General features: G+C 31.1%; 1 protein-coding gene across 4 annotated transcripts; it reads right to left on the bottom strand.

The window, feature by feature from the left end:
• Positions 1–7,100: 7,100 nt before the first annotated feature.
• LOC105764886 (uncharacterized) lies at positions 7,101–13,852 on the bottom strand. Of its 4 annotated transcripts, none has more exons than XM_012583669.2 (14): positions 13,561–13,852; positions 13,360–13,439; positions 13,173–13,270; positions 12,472–12,629; positions 11,813–11,964; positions 11,193–11,311; positions 10,589–10,752; positions 10,332–10,406; positions 9,375–9,446; positions 8,802–8,939; positions 8,322–8,477; positions 7,888–7,940; positions 7,625–7,803; positions 7,101–7,485 (listed from the first exon to the last, which is right to left on the bottom strand). In XM_012583669.2, exons 1-14 carry the CDS (start codon positions 13,646–13,648, stop codon positions 7,425–7,427), a joined length of 1,593 nt encoding a protein of 530 aa, XP_012439123.1. In that variant the 5' UTR covers positions 13,649–13,852; the 3' UTR covers positions 7,101–7,424. The 4 variants fall into 4 exon arrangements, with proteins under 4 accessions (XP_012439123.1, XP_012439124.1, XP_012439129.1 ...); XM_012583670.2 differs by having other exon boundaries at positions 13,176–13,270; positions 13,561–13,851; XM_012583675.2 differs by lacking the exon at positions 13,561–13,852 and adding an exon at positions 13,004–13,062 and having other exon boundaries at positions 13,176–13,270; positions 13,360–13,386.
• Positions 13,853–14,070: the final 218 nt, after the last annotated feature.

Raw genomic sequence — 14,070 nt, 5'->3', positions numbered from 1 at the left:
TATTACTACAAAAATTTGGTCCTATTTTTCTTTTATAATGTTTAGTCCAAATAATTAATATTTTTATTACTTTGATAAACTTTTTGGCGTAAATTTTTTAAACAAAATACTATTCTAACAAAAAACATTTTGGCTTGATGAGTTGAAATAAATTTTTTTAAATCCGCATCAACTACTAAAATTATTAACATTGCTAATTATTTGGACTAACTAATGACATGATTTTTCCCTTTTTAGTCATTATAATATAATAGTAAAATTGCAGTTTCGATGTCTCTACTATGTTCACATATGATATTTAATATATATATATATATATATATTAATTTTACATAATTTAGTCCTTTACTTTTACAATGCATTAACTAGTCCAAATAATTTGCATACTTATACATACTAGTTATATATTTTTATTATACTATCATATCCTTTGTACGTTGACAAGTTTCTAAGAATAAAAAAGTTACTTGTAGTTGAAAGGCTAAAGGTGATTGTTTACAACTATTTATAAATATGTCTTGGAAAAAAAATTATGAACGTGGCAAAGTGGCATGACACGTATTTTTTCTATAGATTATATAACAATGACCAAGTTTCAATTTTGGTCTCTATAAAATGCTCAAATTTAAGATTTAATCTTTATACTTTAACTTCTCGACATAATTTGGCACCTTAACTTTATTAGGTCATTGATTAGGCTAAATGCTTTATTTTGATTAGGCTTATATGTCAAAAACCCTTAAGAAAATACAAAATAAAATAAAATAAAATTAAGCACATGTATTAAATTTACACCCAATTAAGCCCTACCATTAACTACAATAATCAATTAAGCCCCTATTTTTATCATTAACCACATTGACTATTAAAATAACCAATTAAAAGGTGGCACGTGACAAATTTTAATTTAATCTAATATTTTTCCAATAAAAAGATTAAAATTCATAAAATTATCAAAAAATAAAAATATTAATAAAATATAAAATATAAAAATAAAAATTAATATACACTTATAAAAATTATAAAATATAAAAATCAAATAAATTATAAAAATATAAAATTAATAAAATATATTTAAATTTTAAAAAGCATATTAAAATTATATAAAATCATAAAAAAATTATAAAAAGTATTAAAATTGATATAAACTTATAAAAATAAAAATAAAATCATAAAAACTTGAAGTGGATCAGATTAGACGGTTGAATCAATTAGATTGAAATTGGCAAGGGTACTGATCCAAAGTAAGTCGTTAGACCTGTTGACCTAGGAACCGGATGGTTGAACCGTTTTTTTTTATATTTTTTAATGTATTATTTAATTGAACTAGACGAATCATTCGAACTGGCAAATTGGTAATCTGAGCGATTTGACCACCAGTATGATTTTGAAAACCTTAGTTAGAATATTTCATTTTGGCACATGCTAATGGTTGGATAATAGAATTTTGGTTTGACAAAAATATTAAAAAAATAAAAAAAATCGGTTCAACTGCCCGATTCCCAAGTCAACTGATCTAATGGCTTTCCTCGGATTGGTACCCTTACCGATTTCAAGCAAACCGGTCCAATTCAAGTTTTTATTAATTTTTTTGTAATTTGTATAAGTTTATTTCAATTTTAATATTTATTTTATTTTTTAAGATTTTTAATACGTTTTTTTAATTTTAAACATATTAAATAAGTTTAATTAATTTTTTTATAATTTTTTGAATTTATTATATTTTTTAGAGTTTTTTAATATTTATAAGTTTTTAATATTTTTTTATAATTTTAATAAGTTTATATAAATTTTAATGTTTTAAATACTTTTTAATCTTTATTTTTTTTCTATTTTTATGATTTTTAATCATGGGAAAAATATTATATTAGACCAGAAGTTGCCATGTGTCACCATTTGATTGGTCTATCAATTTATTTTAACTGTTGAAATGGTCAATGACGGAAACTGTTAACGAAGGGGCTTAATTGATTATTTAGTTAACAATAGGGGTTTAATTGTGTGAAAATTTAATACTGGGGCTTAATTGATATTTTTGCAATTTTTAAGGGCTTTTTTTTCTTTACATATAAGCCTTTTGATTAAAATGATGATGTAATTTTAAGAGTCGTTAACACCATTAGAATTATCTATTAAATTCACGTCCTTTGCAATGTGTTTTTTTTACATGATTACCATGTAAGTATTCTTTAAAAAAAATTAAAATGTTGCTCAACGAATTTAACAGAAAAATTTATTGGTGTTAATTATTGGGGTTGAATTTTAAATTCAAAAATAGAGAGACTAAATTCTGAAAAGTAAAAATATAAGAGTTTAATTCTAAATGTATAAAGAGTAAAAAGAGTTAAAATATATTTAAAAGTTAATCTATAATTTAATTAAAAAAACAAGTAAGCATAGTAATGTAAGTTAATATATAGTGGTGCGTATGGGTAAGGTATTGTGTAGGGACTAGGGATTGAGGAATTTCATACATGTGCTCTCATTCAAATTTTATTACCAAATGGAGTATACGAAAATTGGAACAAGAATGAATTAATTACTGTTCTCATTCCCCTTTTGCCTGCAACTTGTAGTGCCCAAGTTCCGAGAGCCTTTACGAAAGGCACTTCCCATTTGCATCGTCAAAATCATAATTATAATTTTTTCAGTTAAAATTTCATTGCTGGCATATAACACGACGAGATTGTCAGATTATAAATTGAACAAAATATTAAAAGATTTGGTGATATTCATGTTTGAAATATTTTTAGTAATAATATAAGATTACTTTACATTTTATGCAGTATATTACATGATGTAACATTTTACTATTTAGTGAATAGATTGTAAAATTAATTAAAACCACATTTTACTAAATTATTTTATACATTTTGTTTCTATTTTTATGTTTTAATCTTATAGTATTTTATTTTATGGATAAAATAATGTATTTCTCTAATAAATTAATTAAATTGGAGAAAAATAATAAGTAGTTAGTTTTTCTATTTTATTAATGTAAAACGAAAAAGAAAGAAAATTACATTTTTTTATTAAAACAAGTTACTTGTTATGATTTAAGGGCAATTTGACTAAAATTATAAGCAAGGAATAGTAAATTTACTATAAATGTAACATTTGATGCATAATGAAATAAGATAAAACATAATATAATAGACAACAACTTACTTAAAATTATATTAAGAAATGAAGAATTTAATTCGTTATTTATTATTTCGGTTTAAGTAAAAAATTATTGATTTAAGATAATATTTGAATTTTGAATTAAAAAAATATTTCGAATTTTATATTATTTTAAGCTGACCCTCTAAAGGTACCATGATCCTCAAAATAATAAATACTTGATAATAAGTTAGGCACTTTATAGAGAGGTAAATGAATCTCGACTATTGATTAGATGAAGGATGCATGAGAAAAGATGCAAGGAGAGTTGTAAGTTAGGGAAGTTAGAATTTTTTTTAAATTGAGATAAAATTATAAAATTTGGGTTAAAGCTAAAAATATTTTATTATGTTGGTGAAAAATATAATCAGTATTAATATATATTGAACAGTTTAATATTATTTTTACATAAAGCGTATAGTTAGAAAACTTTAATATATGATGACTTGACATGCATGATCTACATGAATGGAAAATGAAATATTAAAATTTTAATCATAAAATGATTATGAACTAGTGTAAAACCACTTGAATTTTTACATCTATGTAAGCAGATCCCTCCCCATATATATCAAAAATTCAAATTTAACTGATTGTTTAAAATTTAGTATTAATAAAAAAATACAATATATTTTAAAATATTAAAATAAATTAAAAGTGGAGTATAATATTTTAATTGAGACACAAATACATGTTGATGGATGAATATGAATGGTGTAAAGAGAGATATGTAGTTAGGAAGCAAACGAATGAGAATGCAGATAGGTATAGGAGTGTACGAGGACTGATCCAAAATATCTGCTGTAATGAGAAAGGAAGAAGGGTTCCACAAGGGAATGATGAAAGAATTGAAATGACCGTATTAATTAAGATTGTGTGAGGAGAAAAAGTAAGGAGCTATTTTTGTAAAAAGAAGAACAGTGGCTTTGGCACCCATCTTTTGCATTTGACTAATTCACAGTAACCTCTTGCTGGGATTGGATGGGGGCCTTTATTTTCCACATCAAACATAATAACAATATATGTCTCGTGTCCCAAAGTGGACAACAAAATTATGGATGTTTGAAGTATCGGCATGTGAGAGTGAGACCTCATCTATCTTACTCGCAACTCATCAATACTTTACTAATAATTACACTTAATCACTCCCTTAATTAAGCTCAAACGTCTCCATTAACACAAGACGTGTGTTGCCATCATGTCTGATTTTGATCGCATGTTAGATAGAAATGTTTTTTTTTTTTTTCAATTTTGTTAAGGATGTTTTGGATGTTAGAATGGGTAAGCCCGTAAATAATCCGTAACACTATACTTGCTGTCAGGAGTTCAAATTACACATGCGTGAAGCTTTTCAATAGGCAACTCAAAATTTGGATTGAAGTGGTAGTGAGATTGATATTTGTATGTATTAGAGGAATGGGATTAGGTTGGTTGTTTTATTTATGACGATGAAGAAAGAGGCAGAGGGTAGGGACTAAAACTTAAAAAGGTAAATAGGAGAAAGTTGGTTAAAACTTAAAAGAAGATAATTGAGATGTGAAATTGAATAATTAAAAGTGGTGGGGGGTACATAGCAAAGAGGATTTTGAAACGGGACTGGCGCAGCTGTCCCATGTATTATCATTACATCTCACGTTCTGCTTTGTTTTTTTATATAAATAAAAGGTGCTTTAATTAATATGAGAGAGCACCGCTACTTATTTTGAGGGGCGACGTAAGAATAGACAACCTAATGATTCAGACCTTCCGAAGGAAGAAAATGTTGTAATATTGGAACTGAAATTTTGTGAATTTTCCCTAAAATTAATTGCTATGATATATAAAAAGTAGTTTGTAAGTACATACATACATACATGTGTGAAGTTAGTTTTAGAGGAAGAAGGGAGATTAGATTATACTAAATGGAATGAGTGACTTGGTAACATATATCTGAAGGTTATTGGAGAAACAAACAAATGAAAAGGAATATTGCTGTCCTGTGGTTATTAGGTTAGGTTCGATTGTTATTTATTATTATTTTTGAAGCATGATTTTAGGAACATAAACTTTTGAATTCTGAAGTTGCTGTGACCCCCTAATTTGCAGGTCCTAGGGAGATGCCAAACCAAAACTTAGTTCAAAACCCATTTGACTAATTAAGGCAGTTCTCTCAACGGACTTCACTTTTTTCAACTTTCTCTATAATTAAAAATATATTAATGACAGAAAGCTTTTTGACCAAATTAGAAACTCAAATGAATATAAATGCAAAAAGAGCTTTGGTGGTCAAATTGGCTATGGGTAATGGGGTTTTCTCTTCCCTTCAAAAATGGATTCAGTCATGAATATTAGCTATATGGTTAATGTGATACTCAAAATGTTTTTGTTAAGGAAATGCAATAACATTGGGGATTGGAGTGATGTTGGTTTGCACTCACTCTGAAGCTGTTTCACATTCTGTTTTTATATGTGTTTTGTTTTTTATATGAATAAGAAGGGTTTTTTTCTTTGGGGGGGGGGGGGTTGGGGGCAATCAATTAAGCATTACTGCATGCTGAAGCAAAAGGGAGGGTAAGCATGAAAAATGAATTCCACTAGGAAAGTGGATGGAATCCAAGTGCCTCCTATGTATCAAAAACTCAAAAAATCACCATCATTTTGTTTTAGAAGATAATGTGAATGAAATGCCAACTGAACTACTCAAAGCTGATTTTTCTTTTTTCTTTTGGGGGAGGGGGGGTTGTTGGAATTGGATACTTGCACTCCTAAAATCATATTGGTCTACTCCATCATCATCAATTTCCTATTTGTTTCTCCCGCTTTTTTCTCCCTTTTTTTTTTCTTTGGTTTGGTTCAAGCTTTTCAAATCTTATAATTGCAAGTTACAAGGTGGTGGTGGCGGATGTGGTAGCCTCCTGTTCATGGAGGAGGACAGCCCATGAACCCCCCCCCCCCCCGTAGCTTTCCTATATGAATCATCACTTTCTTCTTTTTGCCTCCTATATGCCTTAATTTCCTTCAATTATATTATTTTAACAATATACAAAATAAATTGTCCTTTTCTTTTTAATTATGTGGTTGTAGAAAACATTTCAAAACACGCTTAGTATTAATATATAATCATATCAAATTTACTTTTGCTTACAATAATGGGGCCTCATCTCATCACAAATGGTTATTATGGTTTTTTCTTAAACGTTTATAACCCTTTTCTCTCTCTTATCGCATTTTTGTAAAAGCAAAGACAAATGGTTTTAGTATTTCATACATCACCAAAAATATCATATCTTATCGGTGTAATATTTTACCTCAAGTAAATTTCAAATACAGTAATATCTTAATTTTAGTACTTATTTTATTTTTTATTACACCTTAAATTAGATACGTATCACTTCAATTTTTTTAAAAGTCTAACAACTTCACTCCTAATATATCAAATAATTCTCACAAAATTTAACCGGAAAAATTTCACAATGATTCTTATGAAGAAAATTTTCAAGGATAAAAAACACAAAAAGAATTGTTTTATTAAACCCTTTCTCCAAAAGAGAAAAAGAAAAAAAGTACACACACACACATACATTATATTGTCTTGTCCTCTAGGTCCATCAGAAATTGAACTGTAGGCCCATTCTACTTATTAGCAGAAAGGAATAAAAGCTTTGGTGATTCCTTGGAAGAGGCACGGATAAAACTGCAAAGAAAAGAGTGAACACACTGGCATTGAATCTGCAGAAATTTCTAATCTATCAGTTTTAAACACAGTTCCTCACTTGTCTATTAATTTTCATGGCTAATCGAATATTGTTACCTTCGGGGACATCAACAGGAATTGTCAGTAATAATAACTTCAAAAGTTTGAACTTTTTGAAGAGGAATAGTTCAATGGACACAATTCAAAATTTTAAAAGAACAAAAAAAAAAGGTAAATGTCATTCAAAAGCACCAAGTCAAGAATATTCTGGCCTGAAAACACTGTAACTGCTGTATATATCTTCAGCTTTATCCTGGTTTAACATTCAGAACAATACAAAATTCTTGAAGTTCTCCTTCACTATACCTATAAGGTACAACTCCTGTTTCTGACAACTCTATTCTACTATTTTTGTATTGCTAGGAAGAATTTCCTTTAAATTTTGTCAATTGAATGAATTTCATAATCACCACCACAAATCCCGTCACAACTCGTTCAATAGATGATACATAAGGGGAATATTAGAAATAAGGTAAAGGGAGATAATCCCACCTTCAATTTCAAAATGCAGTTATGGCCCTTCTTGATTTCAGTCTGAATGGTCGCGGAAACGGATAATTTTGTTGATAAAAGGCCTCTCACGCCGATAACTACTCACGGAGATAAAATAAAACATATTATAAATGATAAGCATGCATGCCAGGATATGGTATAAACCAATAGTTTGTAACAGATAATAGTTTTAAGAAGTTTAGGGAACTTGAAAGCATAGGATAGGATGATACTTACATGACAAAGGCTGAGGTGCAGAAGAAAGCGAACCCAATGCAAAAATGAATAAAAAAGGATGACCAAAAATTTTCACGGTCAAGAAATACTTTTTCTGAAATAAGAGTAGCTACACCCGAAAGCAACAGGATTGTCCACCCTGAAGGTAAACAGCTGCAGAAAGAAAATGAGGAAGACTCCTGTGGAAAACAAGGAAATGTGATTCAGTATAAAGTTGAAATTAGTACAACATCGTGATTAACTTGTACAAGCTTAAGTCATACCTGAAAAAAGTGTTTGATGAAAATTGCTGAGTAGATAATCCTCAAAATCATATCTGTTTAATTGTTAAGTAAACCCAACCAATGAATTTAATCTAACATGATCCTTATTGCTAGAAAGAGACATATTTGAGAAGGTCTATAAGGATGTCTGTTACAAGGCCAGCCAGTAACATATCTGACACAAAGGACGGGAATCAACTTGTAAAAGCTTATATCAGACATTGCTGAAAAGATAATTGCTCAAGACAAACATTTTTTTGCCTTTACAGTAATGTCACTGCTTTAGCATAAATCGAATATATTCATCTCTTTCTCCATATAGCTCAACAGCAGTACTTCTCAAAATTTTAAGATGTTCTATGGCACCTAGTTGATTAAATCACTGAAACCAAAGGCTCATAGCTAGGAAATTCGCCTTAATATGATAAGGATACTCAAAGAATTTGCAAGAATCAAACCAATGGCACCAACAGATCGTATCAGTAGGACATTCAATGCTACATATATCAATGAAAATACAAGCAATGAGTTGTTTGAGCGTTTGAGTTGGTTCTCAGTTGCAACTGCATGAAGAAATGCTTCAGAGGTCCCTGACGCAAAACCAAATATAAGAATAAAATCCAGCAATAGCAACTCAATCATCAGCAGGAGGTTTATACAATAATGTCACATCAAGCATGTAACTTTCATCCAGTAAAGTCATATAGTTTTACGTTAATAACAAGAGGTAAAAAATCCAGAATTGTGCCACTTCAGTGTGATGTCATAGCACCTTCGCAAATATACCAGGTTTTGAGGAAACAAGTAAAAAGAGAAAGAATATGACGAAACTGATTGTGCTCAATATGACACTTGAGGAAAATGTTAGGCAGCCCCATACATATTAACAAGCAAAAAAACCCAAATTTACTAACCATTCATAGCCAAAACAATGATGTAAAGACAATAGTAACGAAGGGCTGTGGAAGCTTCTCCATCACTCCATTTTTGACCATACAACAGTCTGATTAGGCAATAGGAGTAGCTTGGGCCAAAAGCCAAAAATAAGAGACCTACAAAATAAGTAGCACCTTGAGGAAAACATAAAAAGAGCATTATGTTTTAAAAGAAAAAAGATTTTCAAGAACATAGTGGTATGCCAAGGCATATCAAACTGATCGAAAGGAAGCAGGTTGTGCCAATTAGTATAAAAATAAACAAAACAGAGATTATCATTAGAACAAAATTAATTCCTTAGATTAAAATGTACTGTACTCTATCATCACTCAAACTAAGAAGCATTCTAAATCAGCCAATAGAAATCATAGTCTCTAATTTTAGAACTATTGTATTACTATTGTAAGTCCCAAAATTATGATATTATTCCTATATTACTTCCAGAACCAATTAAGAATTTCATTATATTACAATATTGTTGGCAATGCCTAGAAAACTGATCCTAGGAAAAGAGGGAAACATCAAGAAGTACAAAAAACTTTAGAACATACCGATTAGTAAAACAAGCTTCATGGCCTCAGTAAGGCGCCTTCCTAAGTTCTTGCTTTTATTTGGAGACTGTCCTGTCCAGAGATATTTTATCAATATGATACAAGTTAGGAAGCACCATCTTAATTATGGAGAATGAGCATCTGTGTGCATAAACATTCAAAGGCAACTAATTAACAAAATATCTCATTTAGAAAGTTAAATCTTCATGGAAGCAAGAAGCAGGTTGTCTGAAGGAAAAGGAAGCTGAGTTCTAGTGCGTGGATAAACATTTTTCACAATAATAACAATAATAATAATAATAAAAAGATCACTAATTAGTTTAGGCCTTAGGATGCAACATATGAATATAAAAAAAACAGGGATAGGGGAAGCTAGATTAACAGGCTGAAGATTCACCATAAATTACCACCTTCACACTAACTCCCATGAAATAACTCCCAGAAAACAATTGGATTAGTAACATAAAATGTGATTCAAACATATAATATGATGTTCGTTTCATGCACAACATAGACAAAAACCACCAAGCTACAGGGAAGAATACATCTGTCGTATATTGTGCCAGCAGCATTAAATTAATCCAAGCTCCCAAACACATGCAATCATATTCACTGTACAAATGCTGAACAAAAAGGAAATTTTCTTGTAATTTATGGACAATGGAGAGTGCTACTTTCTTTTCCACCGCCTAACATCCACCTATCCTTTATCTCTCTCTCTTCAAGAAAAAGTGCCTGTTTAATTTAATTGAAGGACATCCTATAGCAATCTGACTTCATCCTATTCATATGGGAGCTATACTTGATGTAAAACAAAAATATGGACACAATTCTGAGAGTTGGGTCAGCAAATACAAAGAAAAGTAGTCAAAAATTAATGTTAACCAGATATGTGAATCCTAAGAAACAAGTTTAAACACCTCACAAAATCAACTGAAGAAAAGGACAGTAATAAACCTGATGCAGACCTGGCAAATGTAGAATATGAACTTTCTTCAAAAGGAAGAAACACCAACCTGACCACCAAGCTCCCTAAATTAAAAAAAAAGAAAAAAAGAATGATTTAGATTAGCCCTTGAAAAAATAATCGCATCTTCTCGATCGTAGTGGAAAATTATAAGAGGCATTGCATTATATCCAACAAAACAGTCCAGCATTAGAAACCTACCAACTAAAACTTTATAAAGTATGAAGCAAGTGTGCTGATTACTCACCTAGTTTGTCCACGAGTCCATATACGGCTTGGTTATATGGTGTATCCAACCATACAAGGACGATCTTTTCTCCTTCTTGAAGGATCAACTTTCGAAAGGATTGAAGGGTAAACAACATACACATGTTTGAGAGCTGCTTATCAAAATTCATCATATGTCCTAGTCTGCAAAAGTTGTGCGTTATTTATGGATAATCTGGAGAAAGTAATTAAAAGGCAGAGCAAGTAGCTACCAAACAATTCAGGAAATAAATGTGTTCTTTAGACATAAAAAAATAAAATAAAAGAGATGTATTTAGGAGAATCAATGATATATGTATAGAATCAGACAAACAGGGTTGAAGTCCAATACATGGATAGGATTCTCATGGTACTCGGATAAAGCCGTTACGACGACAGCTCTAAGGTAGCATCAGGATGTTAATTTATATGTGGAAACCTAAATTTCCATCAGGTCAATGTCGAGAAAAGTGGATGGGTATACTTATTTACCATTAATTCAAGTCTTCTTTAAATTTTATCCACAAATAAGGGAAAGGAGGACTAACAATTCAAGCATACATATTACCCCAAAAGAATGGGGTCAAGCATAAAAGGACCAGTACCTGAAAGGAATAAGATCAGAACTCCTATATGCACGAAAAAGAAGAAAATAGCTCCAATAGCCCAGAAATATGCAGGCTCCATATGCTGCTTGAGACAACGCAAAGACAATTCCCTTCTCCTGTAAGAATCAGGTTCAAACATATTCATGAAAAAGTTACAAAAGAAGATCTCATAGCAAACCCACATAAATCAAAAGAAAACTGACAAAATCTATGAAAACAATAAAAAAGTATATGCATATAAAGAAAACCAGAGACACATTAGAGAAGCAGAAAAGGACAATTCATAATATATGTAAACATGAAAGCTCCTCACATTAAGTGCATCAGTTCATAATCAAAGGCCTAATCACCATAAACCTCAGAAGCAGTCAACCACATGCATCACAAGCAGAAGCAACAACATTTTAGCGGCTAACCATCATTCACAAGAACACTACATGCTTGGTAAAATTAGAACACCAGAACAGAACAATATATTTCATCTAAGAAAGTTAACCCAAGAATCATTAAACTTATATGCAACCATTAAAAACAGACACAAAACACACCTTGCCAATAGGCAGATCCACAACATGAATATACTAGTACTCGCAACATAATTCCCTTAAAAGCTTTACCATGTTAGTGAGGTTCACAATTAGAATGTACATTGTTACACAGCGTGAAAACGTAGCTAGAGTTTCAACCACCAAGCGCAGTTTGAGTAGAAACAATGTCTGAGAAAGGATATATAGAGGTTCCGCCAAGAGCTCTAATATACATGCAAAACCTGCCAAAGAAAAATAAGCTAGTGAATGAAATTGTTCTAAAAGGAATGTTTCCAGTAGTGAACAGAATAATCAGCTGATTACAATTAAGTTGATCTCATGCAGACTCCAAACGAAATTCCGTGGTTCATTTAAGATGTAATACTCTGCTTTCAGACAGATTTGGGCAAAAGCAGTGATCCATAGAAGGGAAAATCCTTTTCACTTCTTTTTCAACAAAATACTTGCAATGAGGTTTACATTTTTAAAGTCACTAGAAGTTGCAGCACTGGAATATACTGAAAGAGCAAACATTCGCAAGCACAGAGCTAATTCTATACTGGCTATATCTAAACAAGCCAAAAGCATAAAACTGAAGGTCATCAACAAAAGAAATTTGCTATAAATAGCAATTTCACAAGTAATAAAAAGTGAGAGACAAGTGAAAAGAATTGACATTTTTCACAATGAATAGCACTTAGAAAGCCACAAGAACTAGTAGAAAGTTTGGAAGCAGTTATAAGAAATACCATTAATCAAAATAGCTTGAGCATAAGGGTCAGAATGCTGTAACCCTTGCCACCAGAAGACAAAGACACATCCTGCAATTGTGATAACCACACCAAGTGGGAAACTCATCCAGGCCACTTTCAACAATGCAGCATTGTCTTTTGCTGAAGCACCTTCACTGTAGATAAAGACAAGGATTCTGGGCGTAAACAAACAGCTAGAATACATAAAGCTAAAAGATCACTGAAGTTCGCAGTGTATCAAAAGGATGAGATGAGACCCAAGAGCTAATCTCTCCTGAACCCAATATAGTTTGATATAAAATCAAGCCTATATAGACAATAAAAGATGATCAAATTGCTCTCATATTATCAAAATTTTAAAAGCATTTGATTGATTTACTTGTATTTCAATTAATTGCATTTTGCTATGACTCTTAATTGATCCCTGTCCTTAATAAGATTATTACAAGGGTTCATACAAATTAGACAAACTAAAATTTGATGCTTAAACAAAAGGGGTAAAAAAAAATCTTAAATAGAGAACAATGACCTTATTACTTCTTATATAACATCATGTAAAGCCATAAGACCTAAGTTACTGCCCACTGCCTGCATATGAAGCATTATATGAAGAATATAACAAACAAGCAAAATTTACTATAACGAAGCAAATAAACGAAAGAACATATACTGAAATCAATGAAAAAGGAGAGAGAAACCACAATTTAATATCAGCACGCATGCAGGCTCGCCGGAATCCTTCGCGGCTAAGAAACAAAATACACGTCACAAATAGATGGAACTGAACAGCATACACCTACAAAAGAAGAAGAAATCAATCTATAGTGAAGTGAAGGTGAATTCTAATGATTGAGAAATGAAGGGAAGAGCATTAGTTGCTGCTACCGCATAGTCCTCCTGGGTGAGGTGCCTCACTATCCATGAATTGAATATGAATGGGATTCCTCTTGACAAAAACTGTGTAGCTAAATCACCCAAACGAAATTCAACCCAAAAAAATTAGAAAAGGAAAAACAGATAAACACAACTAACTAGCGTTACAATTATAAATAAAAAGGGAAAGAATTAAAAGTTGAAATAACGAACCCAATAAGTACTTCAAAGTACGAGACAGATTTGCACGGTCACCGTCTTTGGGAGTTTCAGAGGGAACCGTCGACGAAGCTTTAGACATATTGAATCTGGTCTTACCAGTTGAGATTTGCTTGTTTTGGTTCTTGACAAAATTCAATAGAAAAGCAAATGATGTCTTTGGATTGTGCTAGCTAAAGATTAAACTAATTAGCAAATTAAATGAATAAAGTAATTGATTGGAGGGATATATTTGAAAAAAAACTCTCAGAAATTTTGCGAGAGCGAGGTAAAAGTAAAGCTATGCTAATAAGAGTCGCGTCGAGTATATTAATTGCTGTGGATTACATTAAAGAATACGGCCAAATTACCAAAAAAAGCTTTTTTGTTTTTAAATTACAGAAATAGGTCGATTTTTTAATTATTTACTGGAATGGGTCATTTTCCGCGAAATCGCGTCCACGTCAGCGTGATGTCGGGGAACTTGACAGGAGATCGCGTCACGTCGGTAGCGACTGCCGACGT

This window comes from Gossypium raimondii, chromosome 12 (assembly GCF_025698545.1).
Source record: "Gossypium raimondii isolate GPD5lz chromosome 12, ASM2569854v1, whole genome shotgun sequence".
Lineage (NCBI taxonomy): Eukaryota > Viridiplantae > Streptophyta > Magnoliopsida > Malvales > Malvaceae > Gossypium > Gossypium raimondii.
The sequence above is the reverse complement of the archived record's forward strand: the minus strand, read 5'-3'. Positions and strand labels throughout refer to the sequence as shown.